Source organism: Palaemon carinicauda, chromosome 22 (assembly GCF_036898095.1).
Source record: "Palaemon carinicauda isolate YSFRI2023 chromosome 22, ASM3689809v2, whole genome shotgun sequence".
In the NCBI taxonomy this organism is placed as follows: Eukaryota; Metazoa; Arthropoda; class Malacostraca; order Decapoda; family Palaemonidae; genus Palaemon; species Palaemon carinicauda.
The window spans coordinates 57,380,375-57,407,831 of record NC_090746.1 but is presented as its reverse complement, the minus strand read 5'-3'; the positions used below and the strand labels follow the sequence as shown (position 1 = coordinate 57,407,831).

The following is a 27,457-nucleotide window of genomic DNA, read 5'->3' as shown; positions in this document are numbered from 1 at the left end:
CAATAATTTTCCTCAGTAATTGACCTACTAGATCAACAAAAAAGGGAAAGCCTTGGTGCTCGAGATGCCATTCGTTGGTTAGAAATAAAATTTCGCCATGGATCAAGATTTATCAGAGCTCAACGACCGCACGAACGGACTCACTTACCACTCATCAAGTATCCTAAACGTAAAGATAAGGAGGCATGGTAAGTTTATTAAATTTATACGAATTCAGGACAAATTCAGTAATGTTTAGCAGTTGGCTAATTAATCAATGGTATAGATTTTTTGTTTATTTCATAAGTTCAGTCGTGACTATTTTCACAAAAAATATTTACTGTAATAGGTTCAACCCACTACCCAGTCACACGTCCAGGCCTGTATGCATTCTATGTTACTTAGATTTTGTATTCTTTTTTGCACCTCATGTTTTTTGCAAAATAATTTAGCCCTTTATTTTTCATTTTACTTGATGCTCTATATCTACATAAATATATGTCATATCTTATCATGAGACGTATTTTCTCTTAGAAAATATACGTATTGTACAGTAATATACTTCTCTTTTTTGATACAGGGAATGGTATCAAATTTTAGAATGCTGTCATTACCTAAGTGCTCAAGTGCAACAGAATTCAAGTGTCAAGTCTGCAACCCTTACCCTCCTGACAGGAGAAATCCAGACTTCAAATGCCAACTTTTCCCATTCAGGCCTTGCTAATGCTGCTGGTAAGTTAATTCCTTGAAGTAAAATCTTATTTCTTCATACGAAAGCTTCAGTAAAAGTTTAAAAAAATAATCTTTTCCTTTAGAAGGCAAGATGTAGACAGGAAGGTATAGTATTATTATTACAAGCTAAGCTACAACCCTAGTTGGAAAAGCAGAATGCTATAAGTCAAATCAACAAGGGGAAAATAGCCTAGTGAGGAAAGGAAATGAACTATAAGAGAAGTAATGAACAATTAAAATGAAGGATTTTAAGAATAGTAACATTAACCCTGGATAGGTACGGTCCTCGGACACCCCTTTAAGGGTATACTCGGACGCGAACGACCCCGACGCCAAAAAAAATTCTTGAAAAATCAGTTTTTGCAGTAACCTCCTTTTTTCTTTTGCCAAAAAAAACTTCAATGAATGCTTAAAACAACTGTATAGATAAATACTACTCATCTGCAGAAAAACTATTTATTATAAATATTTTAAAAAAATAAGTAGAAAAAAAAAAAGACCTGACATAAAAATTCATAAAAAAAAAGTTTATACATATATACACAAATCCTTTTAGGAATTGATTCTTGAATGTTTAGGACACATCTTGATGTATTTTGGATGAAGTCAGACCCATGGAGGTGAAGATCTGAAATGAGAAAAAAAGGGTAACTTTTTTTGGCCAAAAAAATTTGTCCAAATTTCATGAATTTTTTTGGGTACCCAAATGAAATAGGAAGTGGCTAATTTTTTTAGGGAATAAACATATGTTATCCTAAAATAGAAATATGTAAAAAAATCTTCATTATTTTGTAAATTACATTTATATCAGGGGCCATATCTAAAGGTAATTTTTTGAGTACTTAGAAATTTCGTAAAAAAATACATATATTTAATATATAATATGATATTTATGCAGGTAAAAATATACCAAAATATCACAAATTCTATAGGGAACAAGAATATATATAGATAGGGCAGCTTACGCTTCGGATATGTCCACAAAATGGCCGCCAACCACACTGACTCAGACTCCCTAATCTGCATCTTGAAATGTAGGAAGGGTATGTCAATTTCAAGGTGTTATTTACTAATCTAATTATTATTGGATATGCATAAAAATTGTATGGTGGGTTGCTGGATAATTGTCGATTATTTTACGACTATAAAATTAAAATTCTGACCCAAAAAAATTTTTTTGAAGGGAAATAAAATCGAAAAAAAAATGTAAAACAATATTTTAGCTAAAAAAATTTGATGATATTCAATCAAAAAAAAAGTAAACAAAATTTTCCGACAAATAAACATCTAGAGGAATCATTACTCTGTGATAGTTCCTTAGTACGTAGTAATTTTGAAAGAATTGGGAAAAAAACGAAAAAATGGCAATCACCGGAAAATCGAACACATACCTATATATACGCCATATCTGGCTAAAAAAAAGATAGGCATGGGTAGCCAGATCATCTAGAAACACTTTCCAACACTATAAAAATATAAGTTTTGCGACACTACTTGCCAATTCCTTACGGTAACATGACTAAGCAAAAAAATGCAAAACAAATAAAAAGGGGCACTCGCGGAAAAATGGCTAACATTCTAATATACGGCATTTCAGAAAAAAAAAAATTCAGCCACGTGCTAGGCAAACCATCAAGGCACATTTTCCGACAAATAAACATCTAAATGAATAATTACTCTGTGATAGTTCCTTAGTACGTTGTAATTTTGAAAGAAATGGGAAAAAACGAAAAAATGGCAATCACAGGAAAATTGAACACATACCTATATATACGCCATATCTGGCTAAAAAAAGAAGATAGGCATGGGTAGCCAGATCATCTAGAAACACTTTCCAACACTATAAAATTATAAGTTTTGCGACACTACTTGCCAATTCCTTACGGTAACATGACTAAGCAAAAAAATGCAAAACAAATAAAAAGGGGCACTCGTGGAAAAATGGCCATTCTAATATACGGCATTTCAGAAAAAAAAAATTTCAGCCACGTGCTAGGCAAACCATCAAGGCATATTTTCCGACAAATAAACATATAAATGAAATATTACTCTGTGATAGTTCCTTAGTACGTAGTAATTTTGAAAGAAATGGGAAAAAACGAAAAAATGGCAATCACAGGAAAATCGAACACATACTTATATATACGCCATATCTGGCTAAAAAAAAAAATAGGCATGGGTAGCCAGATCATCTAGAAACACTTTCCAACACTATGAAAATATAAGTTTTGCGACACTACTTGCCAATTCCTTACGGTAACATGACTAAGCAAAAAAATGCAAAACAAATAATAAGGGGCACTCGCGGAAAAATGCCCAACATTCTAATATACGGCATCTTAGATAAAAAAAAAAGACATGCACGTGTTAGCCCAACCATCAAGGCACACTTTCTAACACATAAACATGAAAAAAAAATCAATAATATACGGCAATTCCTTACTACGTAGTAAATTTTTACAAATATTGAAAAAAAACAGAAATTGGCAACCGCAGTTAAATACCCAATATACCAATAACTACGTCGTATCTGACAAAAACAAAATCACGCATGGGTAGCCAGATCATCTAGACACACTTTCCAACACTAAAAAAGCAAAAGTTTTACGACACTATTTCGCAATATCTTACGGAAAAATGACTTGGCAAAAAAATGAAAAAAAATGAAAAAGGGACACTCGCGGTAAAATGCCCGACATTCTAATATACGACATCTCAGATAAAAAAAAAGACATGCACGTGTTAGCCCAACCATCAAGGCACACTTTCTAACACATAAACATGAAAAAAAAATGAATAATTTACGGCAATTCCTTACTACGTAGTAATTTTTACAAATATTGAAAAAAAACAGAAATTGGTAACCGCAGTTAAATACCCAATATACCAATAACTACGTCGTATCTGACAAAAACAAAGTCATGCATGGGTAGCCAGATCATCTAGACACACTTTCCAACACTAAACAAGCAAAAGTTTTACGACACTATTTGGCAATATCTTACGGAAAAATGACTTGGCAAAAAAATGAAAAAAAATGAAAAAGGGGCACTCGCGGTAAAATGGTCCTCGTGGTGATGAACGACCTTTTAACTAAAAAAAAAAACATGCACATGGTAGCCAAACAATCCACCAAGACTTTCCACAACTGATAACCTATACAAGTTGCACCATTCTACGACAATTTCATAATACGTAATAACTTTGATAATTATGCAAACTACCCTAGAAGGGTAAACTCGGACGCGAACGACCCCGACGCGTCTCAGAAATCGGGGAAGGAGTACAGCTACAGCAATGCACATCTGGACACTACTAGAGCGTGTAGGGGAGACACCTCCTGCAGGTCGATCACCCACAAATTCAGTCACGGGGGTGAGTCACGTGACAAAAACCTGTTTTTTTTTGACGCTCGGGGTCGCAAACGACCCACCGTACCTATCCAGGGTTAAATTAAATCTTTCATACATAAGTTATAAAAACTTGAAAAACAAGTGGAAGAGCAATGGGACAGAATAGTTTGACTGAGTGTACCCTCAAGTGGAGAATTCAAAGTAAGGTTTAAAATAAAGGTAATAGTGAAGAAACTCGTTTCACATCTAGCCAATGAAAGGAATGTTCAATGTAAAATAACTTCTTGATAATGCTCTGCTTTGAGATGTATGTCTAAGGTCAAGAAACACTCATTTAACTACAGACAGGAGATGGTTATTGCAGAAGAAATCCATTGTGAAGATTATGCCTGCCAGTTATTTGCAATAGTAAATAAGTTTTATAGAAAAAATAATTGAACAATTAAATATCCCTGTATGCTAATTGTTGGGTATTTTTCTTTGGCAATGTAGCTTTATTTTTAAAACCTTGTGGTCTCACAATGTAAGCTTATGCTTAGCTCTTATTTAGTTATAAAAAAAATATACATAATGTGTACAGTATATTATTACAGATTTTCATGTTGTTTTTGTAAATTTATATACATCGATCATAATTTCCTTTGGTATGCAGTTTACATTTGCCCTTAAGGCTAGGAGAAATCAATTGCTAAATTTTCAATATTAAACTTACCCGATAATCATGTAGCTGTCAACTCCGTTGCCCGACAGAATTCTATGGAGGGATACGCCAGCTATCACAATACTAGAAGGGGGTGTATTTACCAGTGCCACCTGTGGCCAGGTACTCAAGTACTTCTTGTTGACACCTCCTCAATTATTCCTCTGTCGTGCTTCCGGCAAGACGTTCTGGGATACGCTTATGTTCTTGGAGTATTTTCACGACTTTGGTGAAGTATTTCTCTTTGATTTCGGCTGTCGCTTTACTGGAAACTTCTATATTAGCTTAGTTAGCTTTTGGAATTAATTTGATTAATTATGGTGACGAGAGAGTATGAACTCTCGTTCACCTTTCAATGGCCGACCCTTCCCTTAGACGGAAGTGTTGGTGTCTAAGAGAGTATAGACTCTCTTTCTTAATTTTGCTTAACAAAAGTTATAGATTTATTTTATATCTCTCCGCCTCTTATAGGCCTCTTCGATTAACTTCCTTTTATTATAAACTCATTAAAATTAATTTTTATATTTGTTTATATTCGACCTTCCTAATAGTAGGAGGTCTTTTACCGAAGTTAATAAACTTTGAGCCCGTCATTTCAGTTTTACCTGTTAACATATTATGCTATTTCCGCCACAGAGTTTGAAAGAATTTCTTTGATAGTCTCGTACTATTTTCAAAGTTGAACTAACGTTTTGTTTTGTCTCTGCAGTTGTTGACGTTCAGAACGTTCAACTTGCACTCTATCGTTACGATAGAGAAAGAATGTTCACGGTTTCACGTTGCAGTAAGAGTAACCGTGTCTAGCGTTTTGTTCATTCTTTCTTAACTTAATGGTTTTGATCCTAATAAAGGAACTTTTCAGTTTTTTCCTTTAACAATAATATGTTTTAACGATATATATGATTGGGCTCTTCTCTCAGGTTCTAAGTCAAGAGAGAGAGAGAGAGAGAGAGAGAGAGATAGAGACGGAGGGAGAAAGAGGATAAACGTTTCATTCAAGCCTGCCAGGCGTACGAGTAACGTCGTTATCGTTTTTGCTCTTCTCCCGAGTCTCTTTAGGGGAAGAAACTAAACGTTTCTAGAGTGATCTAGTGTTTAGTCTCTTTCCAGCCACTGAATTATCTTTCATTAGATTTTTCTGTTACATTGTAATTCTGTTTTCGCAATTACTAACTTTGAGAAAGGATAGAATTGCGTATTTCAGGTACAACCACTTAAAGTTTCGAGTTCAGTGAAATAAGTGCAAACAGAAATCAAAGTGATAAGTGATTAGTGCGTGAGGGTACTTTCGTGCGCGCCAGTCGTCCTCCCAGTCCGGGACCTCTTGCAAGCTCCCAAGCCCAGGGGAGAAGCAATGTCGAAGGGCATAAGGGTTCAGCAGGCCTTGATCGGCGCACAGAAGTATCCTCGGTGGTTGTGGGCGTGTCTTACCGAGACCGTCACTCCCACCCGCAGACGATTGAGCCCTTATTTTGCTCGTCTGCAGAAGAGATTAGGGGAGAAAATTAAGGCAGAGTAACGCTGGTCTCAGGTCTCAAGACCTCTTAAACGTTAAGTCCAGACCTATGCCAGACGTACGAAGTTAAAGTTCACAACCCGAATGCAGTCATTGGGTTAGCTCTGACTCTCCTCAGTCATCAGTTGATTACACTCCCCCTAAGAGGAGTAAGGTTCTGCCGCAACAGATCTCTGCTGTTAAGGCTTTACCTCAGCAGACCTTAGTGTCTGCCGACCCCAAGTTGACTCTACTACAGTCCATACAGTCACAACTTTCGGTCTTGATGCGTGAGTGTCGGGCTGAGAGTGTTGCGCCTCCGCCTCCGCCTACACTCCCCCCCGCCTATGATCGCTCCGCCTGATCGCAGTACCACCTGCCAGGCGTACGATGTTGTGAACTCTACTACAGTCCATGCAAGCACAGCTTTCGGACTTGATGCGTGAGTGTCGGGCTGAGAGTGTTGCTCCTCCGCCTCCGCCTACACTCGCTCCGCCTGATCGCAGTACCATCTGCCAGGCGTACGATGTTGTGGACTCTACTACAGTCCATGCAAGCACAGCTTTCGGACTTGATGCGTGAGTGTCGGGCTGAGAGTGTTGCTCCTCCGCCTCCGCCTACACTCCCTCCACCTACACTCGCTCCGCCTGATCGCAGTTCCACCTGCCAGGCGTACGATGTTGTGGACTCTACTACAGTCCATGCAAGCACAGCTTTCGGACTTAATGCGTGTGTCGGGCTGAGAGTGTTACTCCTCCGCCTCCGCCTACACTCCCTCCGCCTCCGCCTACACTCCCTCCGCCTACGCTCGCTCCGCCTGATCGCAGTACCACCTGCCAGGCGTACGATGTTGAGCCACGTGCTGAGTTTGCTGTTCCCTGTGGTGTTCAGCCTCCGCCTTCCTTAAGGCAACCTTTACAATGGGATCAGGAGGATTATACCTCTCTTCCTCCGCCTCCACTTGCTGCTCCACCAGTGATGCAACACTCGGTTGAGGTACAACAACCTCTCCCGTCCATGAGTCAGTCTCCTCAGCTCTCGCTGCAGCGAGCTCAACCCTCCACAAGGCAAGCACCACAACACCTTAGCCTTGCGCCTCAGGAGCCTCAGCTTGCGAGACATTTACCTTGTTCTGCGCAGCCTCTTCCTCATCGCGCTCCGCTCACACCACAGGAACTGGAACTTGCTACTCCGCTTCCTCCAACCGCTCAGCAAGCGCAACCCTTGGGTTCAACCACTCATGCTAGGAGTCAGCCTCCTCCACCCATGCGCCTTCCTTCTGCTTGTCTTTTATTCAGCCTTTGCAGACTGAGCCTCAGGTGTTCCCTCAACGGAGTCTTGAAGAGGAAACCACAACTATTGTTGTTCCAGCTCGTTCTGACTCTGCTGTTCAGCATACCTTACCTCCTTTTTCATACCATGGTTTAAACCCCATGCAAGCATGCATAAAGCACTCTAGCACTGGTCATGGAATTTCTGAGAAATGTTAAACGCCATGCACACGCTCTGCTTTCCTTACAGCAGGCTCTGCTTACTACATGCTCAGCATACAGCATGCTCTGCATTCAGCATGCTCTGCATACAACATGCTCTGCATACAGCATGCTCTGCATTCAGCATGCTCTGCATACAGCATGCTCTGCATTCAGCATGCTCTGCATACAACATGCTCTACATACAGCATGCTCTGCATACAGCATACTCTGCATACATCATGCTCTGCATACCTTACCGCATGCTTCTCAACACATCTTGGGTTGTTGCCAACTCACTAGACTGTCAAGCAGTTTCATAACGTTGCCTTCTAGTCTGCTGCTTTTGCACCAGTGGACCCTCTCTCAGAGAACTTAGCTTTTCTAGGATAAGGTCCCTGTAGATGAGAAAGTTCTTTTCTCCCTCCTTCTGATATTCCCTTGAGGACTCTGTCATTTGGAGGGAGCCTTTAGCTGCATAACCTCTTATGGACTTTTATTTAAGCATAACATGCTTACAGGGAAGGTAATGGTTCCACTTCAGTCGCTAATCCCGTCTGTTACCACACCTGCTCCCATAGACCTTGAGCTGTGTTGCATGGCATGCAGTCCAAGCTTAGTCCTTGTTAGAGGATTTTTTGTTTACGGAGTCAATGTGTCACGGGGAAGACGTTCAACAACCAACAGAAGTGACTTGTTGTGACGCAGTGCTGCAACCTCAGCAACCCGTTAAGGAGTTGTCTGTACGACCCAGACAGTCTAGACAGATTCGGGTTGTCACTGTACTTCCTCGCTTGCCCATGATTGACAGTTTACAGACTGTGCAGCAGTATCATGATCTTGTGTCCGGCTCCGTCAGACGACTGGCTTTTAAGAGCTCCCACAAGTCGTCGCTGTCTGGAGATTTTCAAATGGACTATGGATCTGACCAAGGAACTGGGCCTCCTGGTCAATTTTGAGGAGTCTCAGCTCGTTCCATCCCAGACCATTGTCTCCTTGGGTATGGATCTTCAGAGTCGAGCTTTTCGGACTTGTCCGTCGGCCCCAAGGATCTTCCAAGCCCTAGAATGCATCCAGAGCATGCTGAGAAGGAACCGATGCTTAGTCAGGCAGTGGATGAGTCTAACAGGGACACTTTCATCGCTGGCCCTGTTCATCGAGTTAGGGAGACTCCACCTCCGCCCCCTTCAGTATCATCTAGCTGCTCACTGGATAAAGGACATGACGCTAGAGACGGTCTCAGTTCCTGTTTCCGAAGAGATGAGGTCTACTCTAACGTGGTGGAAGAACAGCATTCTTCTCAAGGAAGGTCTACCATTGGCTGTTCAGACCCCCGACCACCGTCTCTTCTCGGACGCATCGGACACGGGCTGGGGTGCGACACTGGACGGACAGGAATGCTCGGGAACATGGAATCAGGAGCAAAGGACACTTCACATCTATTGCAAGGAGTGTTGGCAGTTCATCTGGCCTTGATAAACTTCAAGTCCCTCCAGCTAAACAAGGTGGTGGAGGTGAACTCCGACAACACCACAGCCTTGGCTTACATCTCCAAGCAGGGAGGGACTCATTCGAGGAAGTTGTTCGAGATCGCAAGGGACCTCCTCATTTGGTCAAAAGATCGAAAGCTCACGCTGGTAACGAGGCTCATTCAGGGCGATATGAATGTCATGGCAGATCGCCTCAGCCGGAAGGGTCAGGTCTTCCCCACAGAGTGGACCCTTCACAAGAATGTTTGCAGCAGACTTTGGGCCCTGTGGGGTCAGCCAACCATAGATCTATTCGCTACCTCGATGACCAAGAGGCTCCTCTTGTATTGTTCTCCGATTCCAGACCCAGCAGCAGTTCGCGTGGATGCCTTTCTGCTGGATTGGTCCCATCTCGACCTGTATGCATTCCCGCCGTTCAAGATTGTCAACAGGGTACTTCAGAAGTTCGCCTCTCACAAAGGGACACGGCTGACGTTGGTTGCTCCCCTCTGGCCCGCGAGAGAGTGGTTCACCGAGGTACTGCAATGGCTGGTCGACGTTCCCAGGACTCTTCCTCTAAGAGTGGACCTTCTGCGTCAACCTCACGTAAAGAAGGTACACCCAAACCTCCACGCTCTTCGTCTGACTGCCTTCAGGCTATCGAAAGACTCTCAAGAGCTAGAGGCTTTTCGAAGGAGGCAGCCAGAGCGATTGCCAGAGCAAGGACGACATCCACTCTCAGAGTCTATCAGTCTAAATGGGAAGTCTTCCGAAGCTGGTGCTAGGCCAATGCAGTTTCCTCAACCAGTACCACTGTAACCCAGATTGCTGACTTCCTATTACATCTAAGGAACGTAAGATCCCTATCAGCTCCTACGATCAAGGGTTACAGAAGTATGTTGGCAGCGGTTTTACGCCACAGAGGCTTGGATCTTTCCTCCAACAAAGATCTACAGGACCTCCTTAGGTCTTTTGAGACCTCAAAGGAATGTCGGTTGTCCACTCCAGACTGGAATCTAGACGTGGTCCTAAGGTTCCTAATGTCATCAGGATTTGAACCGCTCCAATCAGCCTCTTTTAAGGACCTCACATTAAAAACTCTTTTCCTCGTGTGCTTAGCAACAGGTAAAAGAGTAAGTGAGATCCACGCCTTCAGCAGGAACATAGGTTTCACATCTGAAACGGCTACATGTTCCTTGCAGCTCGGTTTTTTGGCTAAAAACGAGCTTCCTTCCCGTCCTTGGCCTAAGTCGTTCGAGATCCCAAGCCTGTCCAACATGGTGGGGAACGAACTGGAGAGAGTACTTTGCCCAGTTAGAGCTCTTAAGTACTATCTAAGAAGGTCAAAACCATTACGAGGACAATCAGAAGCCTTATGGTGTGCTATCAAGAAGCCTTCTCTACCAATGTCTAAGAACGCAGTTTCTTACTACATCAGGCTTCTGATTAGAGAAGCAAATTCTCATCTGAAGGAAGAAGACCTTGCTTTGCTGAAGGTAAGGACACATGAAGTGAGAGCTGTGGCTACTTCAGTGGCCTTCAAACAGAACCGTTCTCTGCAGAGTGTTATGGATGCAACCTATTGGAGAAGCAAGTCAGTGTTCACATCATTCTATCTCAAAGATGTCCAGTCTCTTTACGAGTACTGCTACACCCTGGGACCATTCGTAGCGACGAATGCAGTTGTAGGCGAGGGCTCAGCCACTACATTCCCATAATCCCATAACTTTTTAACCTTTCTCTTGAATACTTTTTATGGGTTGTACGGTCGGCTAAGAAGCCTTCCACATCCTTGTTGATTTGGCGGGTGGTCAATTCTTTCTTGAGAAGCGCCGAGGTTAAAGGTTGTGATGAGGTCCTTTAGTATGGGTTGCAGCCCTGTATACTTTAGCACCTTTGAGTTGATTCAGCCTCCCAAGAGGAACGCTGCGCTCAGTAAGGAAGACGATCTTATTAAAGGCAGAGTAACGGTTCAAGTCGACTTCCTTACCAGGTACTTATTATTTCATTGTTATTGTGGATAACTGATTATATGAAATACGGGATACTTAGCTATCCTTTAGTCTTGTACACTGGTTTTTCACCCACCCCCCTGGGTGTGAATCAGCTACATGATTATCGGGTAAGTTTAATATTGAAAAATGTTATTTTTATTAATAAAATAAATTTTTGAATATACTTACCCGATAATCATGATTTAATCGACCCTCCCTTCCTCCCCATAGAGAACCAGTGGACCGAGGAATAATTGAGGAGGTGTCAACAAGAAGTACTTGAGTACCTGGCCACAGGTGGCGCTGGTAAATACACCCCCTTCTAGTATTGTGATAGCTGGCGTATCCCTCCATAGAATTCTGTCGGGCAACGGAGTTGACAGCTACATGATTATCGGGTAAGTATATTCAAAAATTTATTTTATTAATAAAAATAACATTTTTCTTTAATGCTCTTTTGAGTAACTTCATAGTTTTTGAGTTAACTTTTGGTATACAGTACTGTAAAGTACTAGAATGTTATGAAGATACTCTGTATTATATTATGGTATGACATTTATATTTGAATTGCTGTACAATATTTTCAAAAGCTACTTACTTGGTGGTCTGCGAGACATTACAATAACCAGTTATGATACAGAGCTTCTAAATTTATCTAAATTAATTAATTTTTTTTTTTCTTTTTTTTTCTTTTTTTTTTTGCAGGTGCAGTTTTAGAGAACATTGAGGAGTTTATCCGAAAATGGCAAAATTCTACTAAAGGGCATAGCTGAAATCAAGGTTGAAATGAAAGGTAAGTTTATTGAACAAAAACAAAATTTTACAGTACAATATAGTAACATCATAATTTTTAAATGTCTAGTAACAATGTTTGAAGTATTTTGAATATATTTTCCAAATGCATTACTGTACATGAAGATAACAAAACTGGGGGACATCCAAATACTATGTGTTGGTATAAAAGGATTTAATTGTAGAGAAGGGATTATACGACACTTAACTTTGCATCCTCCTACTGTACACTTCCATTTCTTTTTGCTGTTAAACCTCTTTTAATAATCACAGCATATACAACTTCTCGGTTTTCCAAATGCACTTGGATTAGAAATAAATGAATGTGAACTTCCCTGCTGGATATTCTTTGTTATTCCATAGCCTATCTTATTTTTGGAACACAGAGGAAACATTAGTAAATTGTTAATTTCATCCCACCTAACCTAGCGATCCCTCTTAATACCCAAGAAAAAAGTATACTCGAGAAACTGAAATAAGGGATCCCCCTAAATGGCTTGGATTGTACCCTACGCTACTCTAATACGGGGCATTGAAACATAATCTTCCTTGCTGGTATTTTCAAAAAGAATCTGCAATTCATTCCCCTCTTTCATAACACTCCCAACAACTTAATCTGGCTCTATGAGTATAGGTTTTTAAACATCCGACTTACCTGGTAGTTATATATATATATAGCTTAGTCCCTGACGTCACGGCAGAAATTTCAAAACTCGCGGCAATCGCCGATTGGGTAGCCAGGTGTACCACCAGTGCGCCCTCTACCCAGGTACCTGGAACCATTCCAGTCATTCCTCAGATCTTCCCTGCCATCTTACCGGTGACATCGTTGGAATTTCGCTCGCTTTGGCCTGTGTGTTTTGCAGTTAATATGGTGAAGTACACATTGGCTTTGGCTTTCGCTCGTTTTAGTTTTGTTTTTTGAATTTTGACTGAGAGTGAGTGGTTTGAATATGATCACTGTGTTCATAAGTAGTGGTGGTCCCAGATCCCCCTACTGTAAAAACTAACGAACCAACTCTTAAAGACATGATGGTGATAGGAAATCATTCGGTTTGTCAGCACGCTTCTGCCAGAACTACGACGTCACAAGTCATGTGACGTAAACTCTACGAAGAATGACTTGCAAAATATGAAAATTCATTTCCTTTTTCTTGCAAGGAATGAAAAGAAATACTAACTTACAAAAAGTTTTTATTTTTTATAATGTAAAAAGAAATATATTATTTTTAAGAAAATATTTGTCCTATTAGTATATTTTCCTTAGATAATCATCGATCTATTATCAGAGATTAAATAAAACTAGCGTATAGTCAAATTTACGCTACGTAGTACTCATGACGATCGATACAGTCCCACAAAATACATTGTATCGTTATTTAATATTTTGATAATGGGATTACTAATATTAATCGTTAGCCTATTGGATTCTCATTCAAGCCCTTGGCGAAAGAGTAGAATCTCTGGCAGCGGGCATGGCTAAATTATGGTCTGATGTGGAAGAGTTTGAAAGTGCAAGTGTCAGTGCTAAAATCAGTGCAGTGGAGGGTGCGTCTGCTCGGACCTGTCGTTCTCCTAGCCATAAACCTCTTCCAAGCTCCCCAACCCCTGGGAGAAGGAATGTTGACAGGCGAAAGAAAACGAGAGGCGTTAGCGCCCGAGCAGTCGTCCCCTCGAGCGTACCTGTTGACGCCTCACAGGACGCTTGCCTCGCCATGGGAATGACGCAGCGCCCAGACAGGGCTGGCGTCTTGTATCGAGACCTCTGAAGAGGAAGATTGCCACTGTCGAACAGAGTCGTGTCATGACGCCTCAGGCTCCAGATTGCAGCCATTGGAGTAGTCCTGAGCGTTTTCCAGCGCACTGCGCTTTCCTTGAGTGACGTGGAAGACGAACTTGTTGAAGAAGCAGCGTCTCCTGTTTGGCCACAACAAGAAGTTGATCCAAACCTTAGTGTACTGCAAGATATGCAGCAGAAACTCTCCTCCCTCATGCAAGTCTATCAGCCTGCAGACAAGAAGAGAGTGACTCACCAAGACGCAAGCGTCAGGAATCTTCACGCCTTGACGCCAATCGTCAGAAAGCTACCGATCGTCGAGTAGAGGAACAGCTTACCAAGGGTTGGGGGCCTAGTAGCCATGACGCAGAGTGCCGTAAGGAGAAACATCATGCTAAGCGTCGAGAGGGTGATACACATGACGCTGAGCGTCAAGGAGTTGGATGTCGGGACGCCAAGCATAAGAGCCTCGGACGTCGTGAAACTGAGCGTCGAGATCGCGAACGGCATAGTTCCGAGCGTCGAGATCGCAAACTTCATAGTTCCGAGCATCAAGCGTTGGAAAAACCGGATGCTAGGCATCATGATTTTGGACTCCTTGACGCCAGAAGTCAGGATCTTAAGGAGTTGACTCTTAGGAAACAGGACGTCTCTACCTCGATTAGAGACCTGTCGGAAGAAGGGATTGACGGTCACCTTTCCCCTAGTGATCATTTAGAGGAAATCTCAGAAGGAGAAAATCCTAAGACCCTTCATCCTTTGGTGGATTTAAAGAAACTTATGAGAGTTTTTACTGGAGAGTTTCCTAATTATTTTGTTCCTGCTGCTCCTCGTTCCCCGCCTTCAGAGTTTACGCTAGGGAAGGAGTCTCTGTTCACGAAGATGGTGTTGTCTCGCTCATCTAAGAGAGCCTTGAGAATGATGGGGGACTGGATGCAATCCAAGAAGGACCAGGGAAAGACTTTTTTTTTTTTTTTTTTTTTTTTTTTTCCCCCCCCCCCCCCGGCCAGATTGGCTTCCAGACCTAGCGTTTGGTACAAGACTGGAGAAGCTCTCGGCTTGGGAGTTCCTGCCTCCCCAGGGAGACTTTTCGAGTCTGGTGGACGCCCCTCGTCGGACAGCCATGAGAAGAACCAAAGTGTTCTGGTCAACGTCGGAGCTGGATTACCTTCTCAAAGGCATCTTCAGAGCTTTTGAGGTGTTTAATTTCCTTGACTGAACTCTGGGAGCCTTGGGAAAAAAAGGTTAATGCTACAAAGGATGTGGACACTGAAAGCCTCGTCCACATTATGTCTTGCATGGACAAAGCCTTAAGAGACGGGTCCAATGAGTTGGCGGCCCTTTTTTCAGCGGATGTATTTATGGAAACAGCCCAAATGTGCTCTTTTTTTGGCTGATGGGATTACACCCATACAAAAGTCGGAATTGCTGTACGCACCTCTTTCTTCCTCCCATTTCCCTCAAGAGTTGGTCAGAGAGGTCTCTTCCGCTTTAGCCCAAAAGGCCACCCAGGATTTGGTGTTTAAAACAGCAAGGAAGGTTCTGCCTACTTCCTAATCAAGCCGCAAACCTAAGGAAGAAGCTCCATTCCATCAGTTTTCGCAGCCATTCGAGGGAAAACTTTCAGCAGAGGTAGTACCAGACCCGAGGGAAGGAGAGCAAAGAGAAGAGGCTCGAAACCAGGGCGAAGCAGAGTCTGACTGCATTTGCCTTCAGACAGCAGTAGGAGCCAGACTAACCAACTTCCTGGCGAGCTTGGGAGAGGAGAGGAGCAGACCTTTGGTCCGTACAGTTACTAAAGGAGGGATACAAAATTCCTTTCCTAGGGAAACCCCCTTTAGTTGTAACTCCGATAGATCTCTCGGCCAGATACAGAGAGGAGTCAAAGATACAGGCTATGCAACAACAGATGTCTCTCTTATTGGAGAAGGAGGCAATAGAGAGGGTGCGAGATTAGCGGTCACCAGGTTTTTACAACCGCTTGTTCCTGGTTCCCAAGAATTTGGGGGGGGGGGGGATGGAGGCCAGTCCTGGATGTAAGTGCTCTCAATGTCTTCGTTCAGAAGACGAAGTTCTCCATGGAGACATCGAAATCAGTCCTAGCAGCAGTAAGAAAGGACGACTGGATGGTCTCTTTAGACCTCCAGGAAGCATACTACCACATCCCCATCCATCCAAACTTCAAGCAATACCTGAGGTTCATGTACAAGGAGGAAGTTTTCCAGTTTCAGGCTCTTTGTTTCGGCCTAAGCACCGCCCCTCAAATCTTTACGAAGCTGATGTCAAATGTAGCGGGTATGCTGCTTTCAAGAGGTATCAGAGCCTCCCTTTATTTGGACGACTGGCTACTCAGAGCTCATTCCTACAATCACTGCCTGGAGGATCTGCAGATGACGTTGAGGTTATCAGAAGAACTGGGTCTTCTGATAAACAGAGACAAGTCTCAACTGAAACCATCCCAAGAGATCCTTTATTTGGGGATGGAGATTCGGAGTAGAGTTTTCGGGCTTTTCCGTCTGCCTCAAGGACGGAGCAAGCCCTGGTGAAGCTTCATTGCTTTCTAGAGAAACAAAAGTGTTCTGTGAGAGATTGGATGAGTCTGCTGGGAACCGTCTCCTCGTTGGAGCAGTTTGTCTCCCTTGGAAGACTGAATCTTCACCCTCTTCAGTTCTACCTCAATCGACATTGGGACAAGGGAAAGGAATTGGAGACAAAATGTATCCCCATTACAGAATCTGTAAAAAGTTGCTTTCAGTGGTGGAACAACCCAGTCAAACTTCAAGGTCTTTCTCTGGAACAGAGGAACCCAGATCTTGTGTTGTGTTCCGACGCCTCGGACTCAGGTTGGGGAGGAACACTGGGCAAGTTGGAGATCTCGGGTTCCCGGACAAAAGATGAGGAGATCCTCCACATAAACCAGAAGCTGTCGGCAGTCCTGTTGGCCCTCAAAGGCTTCAAAAGGGTCAGTCCTGAACAGAGTGGTACAGGTCAACGGCGACAACACTACAGCGTTGGCCTACATAGCCAAACAAGGCGGAACCCACTCGAGGTCCCTTTACGAGACTGCGAGAGAACTTCTTTACTGGGCAAAAGAGAAGAATGTAACCCTTGTAACAATGTTTATTCAAGGGGAAAGGAACGTGATGGCAGACAGTCTCAGCAGAAGAGGTCAAGTTTTGTCCACAGAATGGACACTTCATCAGGAGTTCTGCAAGAACCTGTGGCGGATATGGGGTCGTCCTTGTATAGACCTGTTCGCAACCTCGAAGACGAAGAGATTGGAGACATACTGCTCCCCAGTGCCAGATCTCGAAGCAGTCCACATCGACGCTTTCCTCTTAAACTGGTCCCACCTGGACGTGTATGCATTCCCTCCGTTTAAGATTGTGCACAAAGTAATGCAAAAATTTGTGTCGCATGAGGGAACCAGATTGACTCTAGTGGCCCCCTTTTGGCCCACAAGAGAGTAGTTCACAGAGGTACTGGAATGGATGGTGGACACCCCCGAGAAGCTTCCCATTAAGAGTAGATCTACTCAAACAACCCCACTTGGAAAGGTACCATCAAATCCTCCAAGCTCTACATCTAACTGCCTTCAGACTATCGAAAAGCTCACAAGAGGTAGAGGTTTTTCAAAGGAGGCTGCTAGGGTGATTGCAAGAGCAAGGAGGTCTTCTACCATCAAGGTTTACCAATCCAAGTGGAGGTTTTTAGAGAATGGTGCAGAGTCAACTCTGTTTCCTCTTCCAGTACCTCTATGACTCGAATTGCTGACTTCCTGTTATACCTTAGAAGGAAACATAGGTTTTCAACTTCAACCATCAAGGGATACAGGAGCATGTTAGCGGCCGTCTTCAGGCATAGGATTTTGGACCTTTATAATAATAAAGACCTCCAGGATCTTCTCAAATCCTTTGAAACACCTAAGGAACGACATCAGGAATCGCCAGCTTGGAATCTGGATATAGTCCTGAAGTTCCTAATGAGTGACAGGTTTGAGCCCTTGCATTCAGCTTCGTTTAAGGACCTCACCATGAAGACTTTTCGGTCAGTCTGGCGACAGCAAAAAGGGTCAGTGAGATTCATGCCTTCAACAAGAACGTAGGCTTTAGAAATAACAATAGCAAGGCTATCTGCTCCTTACAGCTAGGTTTTCTTGCTAAAAACGAACGCCCTTCTCAACCCTGGCCCAAGGCTTTTGAGATTCCGAACCTTTCGGATGTGGTTGGAGAGGAATTGGAGAAGGTCCTGTGTCCAGTAAGAGCCCCGAAGTTCTACCTGGAAAGAACGAAAGAGTTATGGGGCAAGTCAGAAGCACTTTGGTGCTCGGTCAAGAAGCCTTCGTTACAGATGTCTAAGAATGCACTATCCTTCTTCATCAGGCTCTTAATAAGGGAGGCTCATTCACATTGTAGTGAGGTAGACCTCAAGCTTTTGAAGGTCAAGGCACATGAAGTTAGAGCTGTGGCAACTTCTGTAGCCTTCAAGCAGAATAGGTCTTTGCAAAGCATTATGGACACAACCTTCTGGAGGAGTAAATCTGTGTTCGCCTCACACTATTTGAAACGTGTCCAGACTCTTTATGAGGACTGCTACACCCTGGGACCATTCGTAGCAGCGAGTGCAGTAGTGGGGGAAGGATCTACCACTACATTCCCGTAACCTAGTACCCTTTTCTTCTCTTGGAACTATTGTATTTTTATGGTTGTTTGTGGAGATAGGACGCAGTCTTCCACAATCATTGATTTTAGTCAGGTGGTCAGTTTGTTTCTTGGGAGCGCCCAGAACAAGGGTATTGGAGGAGGTCGTGTCACATAGAGGTTTTACACCGGTTTGACAGTCCTAGAGGTCTTCAGCCCCCTGGGTGGATCACTGGATCGCGTAAGGAAAGCAGACATAATGAGGCAGGAATTCATTGAAGTCAGCTTCCTTATCAGGTACGAACCTTTAACCCTTTTACCCCCAAAGGACGTACTGGTACGTTTCACAAAAGCCATCCCTTTACCCCCATGGACGTACCGGTACGTCCTTGCAAAAAAATGCTATAAAAATTTGTTTTTCATATTTTTTGATAATTTTTTGAGAAAATTCAGGCATTTTCCAAGAGAATGAGACCAACCTGACCTCTCTATGACAAAAATTAAGGCTGTTAGAGCAATTTAAAAAAAATATACTGCAAAATGTGCTGGGAAAAAAATAACCCCCTGGGGGTTAAGGGTTGGAAATTTCCAAAAAACCCCGGGGGTAAAAGGGTTAAGCTTGGTTATCAACTCTAAGGTAAATTCCAACAATGTTGGCTGTCTCTGACCCTCCACCAAAGGTGTCAATCAGCTATATATATATAACTAATCAAGTAAGTCAGATGTTTAAAAATGATATTTTCATAAATAAATTTTTGAACATACTTACCTGGTAGTTATATATAATTCCCACCCTCCTCCCCTCGAGAGACCTAAGGGCATGGAATATCTGAGGAATGACTGGAATGGTTCCAGGTACCTGGGTAGAGGGCGCACTGGTGGTACACCTGGCTACCCAATCGCCGATTGCCACAAGTTTTGAAATTTCTGCCGTGACGTCAGGGACTAAGCTATATATATAACTACCAGGTAAGTATGTTCAAAAATTTATTTTATTATGAAAATATCATTTTACAGACATATACCATATTTGCTGGTCATAAGATGCACTTTTTTTCCTGAAAAATGCCCCCAAAATCACCCTGCATTTACAAGAAAAAGTTGTATAGGAGAGTTTGACAACCCTCAACCGCCCAACTAATGACACAAAAGCATTCAAACTCACGAGACATGAAATATAAACCCACCATTATCATTCATTTGTAATGAATTCATTTATTTTTATATTGCACTTCATTTAATGAAGTACAGTAACAAATTATTTGTTTATTTTGGTAATCGGCTGAGGACTCGTCAACTCACTTCTACAAGCAAACATGCCAACTAGTGGTCTCGTAGCAGGCGACGTTATGACATATTTGTTATTTATACAGTATATATTTATTCATATTTTGTTGATATTTTGTAATTAAGCAGTATTTTAATGATGACTTTGTTGCCTGAGGTCCGAAGTAATACAAACAGACAGTTGCTGAATACGACCTTCCAGAATTTTTCTTGGTTGAAATTTTTAAAATCTGTCAAGTATTTGGTTAATGGTAATACCATAATAACAAAAATGTTAGATTGGATGATCCTCATTTTAGGGAATATATTAAGAAAAATGGCTTAATATTTTGAATTTACCTTTTAATTGGCTTTGCATCTATTTTAAAAGTCAATATCCTGCATTAAACTACTTGTTTTAAAATTTGTGATATTATTTACAATTCTCATTTCAGGGTTAATCCTAATTCAGTCACCCCTGAATGTTCCACATCCAATTAAATAAAGGCCTGGGTGCAGTTCATTGGCTTACGCGTCTTCCACCGCCTCCTGCTCAGTCGTTTCAAGTGTTTGAATTGACAGTGTGCATGACAGGAAACCACACACTATCTACAGCTCACTGGCAGTGAAGTTCTTCACTGGTCATGAAGTGACTGGACAACCCAGCAGTCCTGGATTGTGTGGTATAGCCTAGTCCTTACCTCGAGCTGAGAATGTGTGTGCATTGGAAGGGAAAGATGGGTCTTGCCCCATCCCCCCAAATATGAATCCATGCATCAAATGTTCTGTTCTAAAATCTTCTTGCAACAATTTTATTTTCCCATGTGACCATTCAAGTTTCTTAAATGTAAACTTTTGTTTACTCCACATATTTGGACTAAGATTAAGATTTAGATAGGACTTTATGCCATAGCATCATTATTCTAACCTATTTTTTCTTCATACTAGCAGTGGTAGCTTTTAAATTAAATTCTGCCACAGGTGGACAGTATGATTAAAGGTTTGAGAAATAAAAATTGGCAAATTTTTGGTTTTAGAAGCAGTGACTATTTTTGACCAGCCATATTCCAAAGTAAATATAATTTGGAGATATTTTTTTGTGGTTCAATTTGATGTTGCAAATACTTTTTTGAAATTAGGTAATGCTTGCATAAGTATAACAGGGGTTTTAAGATTTTCAGCAAAATTTTACTTTGTAAACTATTATTTTACCAGGAGTACATAATAAAGAAAAGCAAGTGTGCACCTAATATATTAATTTAATACCTTAAGGAATTGAAGCTCATTGGACATTCAAGAAACTACACCCAGAACATCACTACTATTAATTAATTGATATGCTATATAATATGAAGAATGGACCAAATAATGAAGTATCAGTGGAAGTTAATTGGTAGAAGAGTAATATTTAATGTAAAAGGACAAAAAACCCAATAGGCCATTTAATGCTAGCTGACTTAACATTAAAACTAGCAAACTGAGGAAAAACTATGGCATTGAAGTCAACTGACTGAGGGCCACTTTTGGCCTCAGATTGGAAGTACAATATTGAGGGCCATCTGTGATACAGAAGCAACAGACTGGGTTAATGAAAATGAATCTGGTATGGCATCGCATAGCATAGTGGGGAATGCACCTATGGCAGCAAAGCTGATGAGCCAAAGTGCATCACTAACAAGAATGAAAACTATTGCATCAGTGTTTAATTAGTTGATGAAGCAGCTTCCATGGTGGTGATGATGGTAGACTGATGGATTCCAAAGTAAAAATAGTGGATTAAGGTGTCTAAACTACAGTACTGGCCTCAAGGTAAGTTTGTAGGAGAGTTTAAGGACTATGCTATGTTTGTGGTAATAGAACCAAAAGAGTTAATTATGCCAGTGGCTGCTGGTGTAGTGAAAATAAACATTTCATCAGGAGCAGGGCTAGTGGAGTCTGGTACCTCGGCAGTAGCTTGAACAGTGGAGTCTGGTACCTCGGCAGTAACTTGAACAGTGGAGTCTGGTACCTCGTCAGTAGCAGGGCTAGTGGAGTCAAGTACCTCGGCAGTAGCAGGGCTAGTGGAGTCGGGTACCTCAGCAGTAGCAGGAATAGTGGAGTCTGGTACCTCAGCAATAGCAGGAATGGGTACCTTGGTAGTAGCAGGGATAGTGGCATCTGGTACCTCATCAATAGCAGGGCTAGTCGAGTCTGTTACCTGGGTAGTAGTAGGAATAGAGGTATCTGGTACCTTGGCAGTAACAGGAATAGTGGAGTCTGGTACCTCATCAGTAGCTGGGCTAGTGAACTTTGGTGCATCATCAGTAGCAGGGCTAATGGAGTCTGGTACCTCACCAGTAGCAGGGCTAGTGGACGTAGGTGCCTCATCAGTAGAAAGGCTAGTGAACTCTGGTGCATTGTCAGTAGTAAGGCGAGTGAACTCTGGTGTTTCGGCAGTAGCAGTGCTTGTGGACTTATGTGCATCATCAGTAGCAGAGCTAGAGGAGTCTGGTACCTCAGCAGTTGTGGAGTCTGGTACCTCGGCAGGGCTAGTGGAGTCTGGTGCCTCGGCAGGGCTAGTGGAGTCTGGTACCTCGGCAGTAGCAAGGCTAGTGGATGCTGATGCATTGCCAGTAGCAGGGGTAGTGGAGTCTGGTGTTGGTGCCCTGTCAATATCAAGGTTATTGGACTCTAGTGCCTCAGAAGTACTAGGGGTAGTAGAATCTGTTGTCTCAGCAGTAGAAGGACTAGTGGAGTCTGGAGCCTCAGTAGTAGTCGGGCTAGTAGAGTCTGGTGTCTCAGCAGTATTAGGGCTAGTAGAGTCTGGTGCCTCAGCAGTATTAGGGCTAGTGGAGTCTGGTGCCCCGGCAGTAACAAGGTTAGTGGAGTCTGGTGACCCGCCAGTAACAAGGTCAGTGGAGTCTGGTGCCTCCGCAGTAGCAAGGCTAGTGGATGCTGGTGCATTGCCGGTAGCAGGGGTAGTGGAGTCTGGTGCCCTGTCAATATCAGGGTTAGTGGCCTCTAGTGCCTCAGTAGTACTAGGGCTAGTGGAATCTGTCGCCTCAGCAGTTGAAGGACTAGTGGAGTCTGGAGCCTCGGTAGGAGTCGGGCTAGTAGAGTCGGGAGCTTCAGTAGTAGTCGGGCTAGTAGAGTCTGGTGCCTCAGCAGTAGCAGGGCTAGTAGAGTCTGGTGCCTCAGCAGTATTAGGGCTAGTGGAGTCTGGTGCCTCAGCAGTATTAGGGCTCGTGGAGTCTGGTGCCCCGGCAGTAACAAGGTTAGTGGAATCTGGTGACCCTCCAGTAACAAGGTCAGTGGAGTCTGGTGCCTCAGCAGTAGCAAGGCTAGTGGATGCTGGTGCATTGCCAGTAGCAGGGGTAGTGGACTCTAGTGCCTCAGTAGTACTAAGGCTAGAGGAGTCTGTTACCTCATCAGCAGCAGGGCTAGAGTCTGGTGCCTTAGCAGTAGTAGGGCTAGTAGAGTCTGGTGCCTCAGCAGTATTAGGGCTAGTGAAGTCTGTTACCCCGCCAGTAACAAGGTTAGTGGAGTCTGGTGCTTCGGAAGTAGCAGGGTTAGTGGACTCTGGTGCCTCAGCAGTAGCAGGGTTAGTGGACTCTGGCCCCTTTACAGTAGTGGGGCTAGTAGACTCTGGTCCCTTAGTGGTAGCAAGGCTAGTGGAGTCTGGTATGTTGGTGGTAGCATAGCTAATGGACTCTGGTTCATTGCTGGTAGCAGGGCTTATAGTCAAAGATGGCCCTGTGGCAGCAGGTATAATGGGCTTGGATGTCTTTGTGGTACCAGAGCTAGAGGACTCTGGTTCATTAGTAGTAGAGGAGATAGAGTTCTCTTGTGTGTTGGTGGTAGCAGAATCATAGGACTCTGGTACATCCGCTGAAGCAGAGCCCGTGGACTCAGGTGAGTTGGTGGTAGAAAAGGCAGTTAATTCTGTTGCATCCATGGTATCAAAGCCAGTGATCTGAGAGTCACCGGTGGTTGGTATTCCAGATGAATCTGAACACACAACTATACCAGACGGTCTACATACTTTGAATAATGTTGCAGTTGGAATAGCACCTGCAAGTGTTATATCCATGGTTTTCGTTACAAAAGTCAATAAACGAATGGGCCTCAAGCTTTGATCATCTGTTCCTGGAAAAGAAATGGTTCAAAAAATTACAGGCTATGTCACTTTTCCAAGCTCCAACTGTTTTATAAAAATATCCCAAAAGGGAATTATGGGATTATTTAAACTGAGATAAAGATTTGAAGGGCTAGGAAAGCAATAAACATAGCCTTAGCATCAAAATGACATGATCAAAGTAAAATCGTGAATTTGCAAAACTAGCAAAACAATTGGTACAGGATTAATATCTTTATCTTATTCTAAAACTGAAATCAGTATGTACAACAACAAATACTTGTATAGTACTAAAAGTACTAAGGAAATCCATGTATTACAAAATTGTACTAAAGCTAAATTAGGAAATTTATGCATTACAAAAATTAGTCTTCTGAATACCTCAGTTATTATAAAATATAAGAGTAATGCTAAAGGAAATTTAATACGGGATGTATACCACAGTCCTTACTTGTTATGGAAACACACTACTCGCTTGACAAATTGTTAGAAAGGATGCGGAATAAATTGTTATATCCTGAAATCCTATCTGTGTAAAAAAACAAAGGTCTGGCATTGGAAAATAACAAAACTTGTAAGATGTGCAATATTTTCTTTGGCCAAGACATACCTTGATATTTTGCTTGTACACTGCTTTCTAGTCGCTGCAAGGCTGGGATGGATGTTACTTTTGCATTTATATCAGTGTTACCCCTGAAATTGATGATAAACATTACAGCAAATTAAAATAGAGGAATGAAAAATCCATAGCAAATGATATTATTATTACTTGCTAAGCTACAACCCTAGTTTTGATACTACCACTAGACAGCCATGGGGTCCTTTGACTGGCTAGACAGTACTTCATTGGATCCTTCTCTCTGGTTACTGTTCATTTTCCCTTCGCCTACACACACATACCGAGTAGTCTGGCCTATTCTTTACATATTCTCCTCTGTCCTCATACTCCTGACAACGCTGAAATTATAAACAAATTCTTCTTCACCTAAGGGGTTACTGCACTGTAATTGTTCAGTGGTCAGTTTCCTCTTGGAAAGAATAGAAGAGACACTTTAACTATGCTAAGCAGCTCTTCTAGGAAGACCTTCCAAAATCAAACCATTGTTCTTTAGTCTTGGGTAGTGCCACATCCTCTGTACCATGGTCTTCCACTGTCTTGGGTTAGAGTTCTCTTGCTTGAGGGTACACTCAGGCACACTATTCTATCTTATATTTCTTCCTATTGTTTTGTTCAAGTTTGTATAGTTTATATGGGATATATATTTTAATGTTACTGTTCTTAAAATATTTTATTTTTCCTTGTTTCCTTTCCTCACTAGGCTATTTTCCCTGTTGGAGCCCTTGGGCTTATAGCATCCTGCTTTTCAAACCAGGGTTGTAGCTTGGCAATTAATAATAATGATAATAATAGCAGGATGTTATAAACCCAAGGGCTCCAACAGGGAAAATGGTCTAGCGAGGAAAGGAAATTAGGAAATAACCGGGGAAGTAATTAACAATCAAAATAATCTAAGAACAGTAACAACATTAAAATAAATCTTTCATATATAATCTATAAAAACTATAAAAAAACAAGAAGATAAATGAGATAGAATATTGTGCCCGAGTGTACCCTCAAGCAAGAGAAACTCTACCGCAAGACAGTGAAAGACCATGGTACAGAGGCTTTGGCACTATCCAAGCCCTGAGAACAATGAACAATATTTTGATTTTGGAGTGTCCTCCTAGAAAGCTTACCATAGATAAAGAGTCGTCTAACCTTACCAAGAGGAAAGTATCCACTGACCAATTATCTTGCAGTAGTTAACCCCTTGAGCGGGAAAGAATTGTTTGGTAATCTAAGTGTTGTCGGGTGTATAATTGAACCCACTTAGAATTATGCTCTCGTGAAGTGTCAAGCTTGTATGGCAAAAAGAGCATTTGGATACTTGATGTGTGAGTCGAGGAAGAGCTTGTGTAATGAGTGGATGAGGGGTAGTGAAATTCATGGGAAAGGGTAAAGCAGAAAGAAACTAGACGTCATCTTGACTTGACCTGCAAACTGAGTGGACTATATGAGATTTTGGTATAGGGACACAGAGTTAAGAGTAGTTATACCTTAAAGTAGTGAAGTCATAGCAGGATTGTGGGATAGTAGAGGGTTTGGTTGTGTGGAAAGGGGAAAGACCAAATTTTTGGGTGTTAACCTGGTATCTTTAGATTAACCTGACTTTGGTGGGAAAGGTGAGTAATATATCAACTGTTATGTGTACTACTGTACACAGTGATAAATTGTGAGGACAAGACATGAATTCAAATAAGGCTTTGACCTAGTAAAAATTTTCATAAAACCACTACCCAAGGCATCTACATACCAAATTTCATAAACTTTGGGGGAGGTGGAAAATGCAGCAAACTAAAAGATACCACACAAATAATTTATAAGGTAAAATGACAATAAGGGACAAACACTGAATATCAAGTGTATTAGTCTGAACAGTGAAGACAAAATTAAATGACGGCTTTTAAAATTCTATAAGATCCATGAGGTTGAACTATTTCTATGGTATTAGTGAAATTAAGGTTTATACATCTTAGTCTTCTTTGGGCCTGAAAATTCATCACCTTAATTCACACAAATAGACATTTAATCTAATCATCTTAAACACGAGGCAAGTTATTTGAAACAGGTCTAATCTTTCCTCTGTCCCTATATTTCTTTAAAAATTATGAAATTTAAAACAAGGTTCAAAATTATATACAGGCACAGTATTAGATAGCATAATAAGAATACTTACAGTCTTTGTGAATTTTCTGATAGATGAAAACGAATCAAAGACTGAATGGGATGAAGTAAGCTTGGATGTGTGGAAGTAACTTCAGAAATTTCTGTTGGTTGATTAGGCACATTAGTTCTACCTTGCTTAGTGCACACTGGAAGATTTTCATTCTCGGGAACGTAACAGAGTTTGTTGGCTGTGTGTGTCATGGTTACCTGTAATGTCCACAACTTCTGTATAGTATTTAGTTAAAAAATAAAATGTTAAAGATAAATTTTCCTCCATCAAACACACTAGATATATACTGTGCATCGCTTCTCTGAAAACCTAAAATAGATTCTTATGCACTCACCTGAACTGTATGAGTGAAGAGATGTGGTGGAGATGTAAAATAAGGAGTAACATCACCTATAACACTAGCAATTCCAGAGGATATATCTGATATTACCTTATTTTGAGATGTAAAATAAGGAGTAACATCACCTATAACACTGGCAATTCCAGAGGATATATCTGATATCACCTTATTTCCTTTTTCCTTAACCAGATCAACAATTCCTTCGAGTTTTTCGGCTTTTCCGTATTCTGCCATCAATAGAGTAACAATGACCAAAGCGACCTAAAAAGTACAAAAGGGAGCTTGTAATTAATTACCAGTCAGTTCAGTACACTTGTATTAGTACTTTATTGTTGATTTAAGAAATACACTTTAAAATCAATGCAAAAAATAGAATAATTAATACAAAGCAATTTAGCAGTAATCATCAAGGCACTTTACATACATGACAGTTATAGAAATGTAGGAGTAAAGTTTTAATAAACATTCAGTAGTTCATAGCAAAACAGGAATGCTTCTATGATATTAAATCCAACTGATCAGTCCACAATGATGCTTCTAATTTTTTGATAGCCAAC

The 27,457-nt window shown here is 41.7% G+C and overlaps 2 protein-coding genes across 2 annotated transcripts in view; one reads left to right on the top strand and one right to left on the bottom strand.

Annotated features, from left to right (window-relative positions):
- Smg5 (Smg5 nonsense mediated mRNA decay factor) overlaps positions 1-20,912 on the top strand; it is an 81,154-nt gene extending 60,242 nt beyond the window's left edge. The window contains exons 15-18 of the mRNA XM_068346265.1: positions 17-188; positions 560-711; positions 11,900-11,987; positions 20,125-20,912. Of these exons, the coding sequence (XP_068202366.1) occupies positions 17-188; positions 560-711; positions 11,900-11,967 (392 nt within the window). The 3' untranslated portion in view covers positions 11,968-11,987; positions 20,125-20,912. The remainder of the gene's footprint in view (positions 1-16; positions 189-559; positions 712-11,899; positions 11,988-20,124) is intronic.
- Positions 20,913-21,024: 112 nt separating this feature from the next.
- On the bottom strand, positions 21,025-27,156 carry LOC137616466 (mucin-2-like). The gene is made up of 4 exons (XM_068346266.1): positions 26,895-27,156; positions 26,561-26,757; positions 24,394-24,476; positions 21,025-23,794 (listed from the first exon to the last, which is right to left on the bottom strand). The coding sequence occupies exons 1-4, from the start codon at positions 27,132-27,134 to the stop codon at positions 21,504-21,506; spliced, it is 2,811 nt and encodes a 936-aa protein (XP_068202367.1). The 5' UTR covers positions 27,135-27,156; the 3' UTR covers positions 21,025-21,503.
- Between the last annotated feature and the right edge of the window lie 301 nt (positions 27,157-27,457).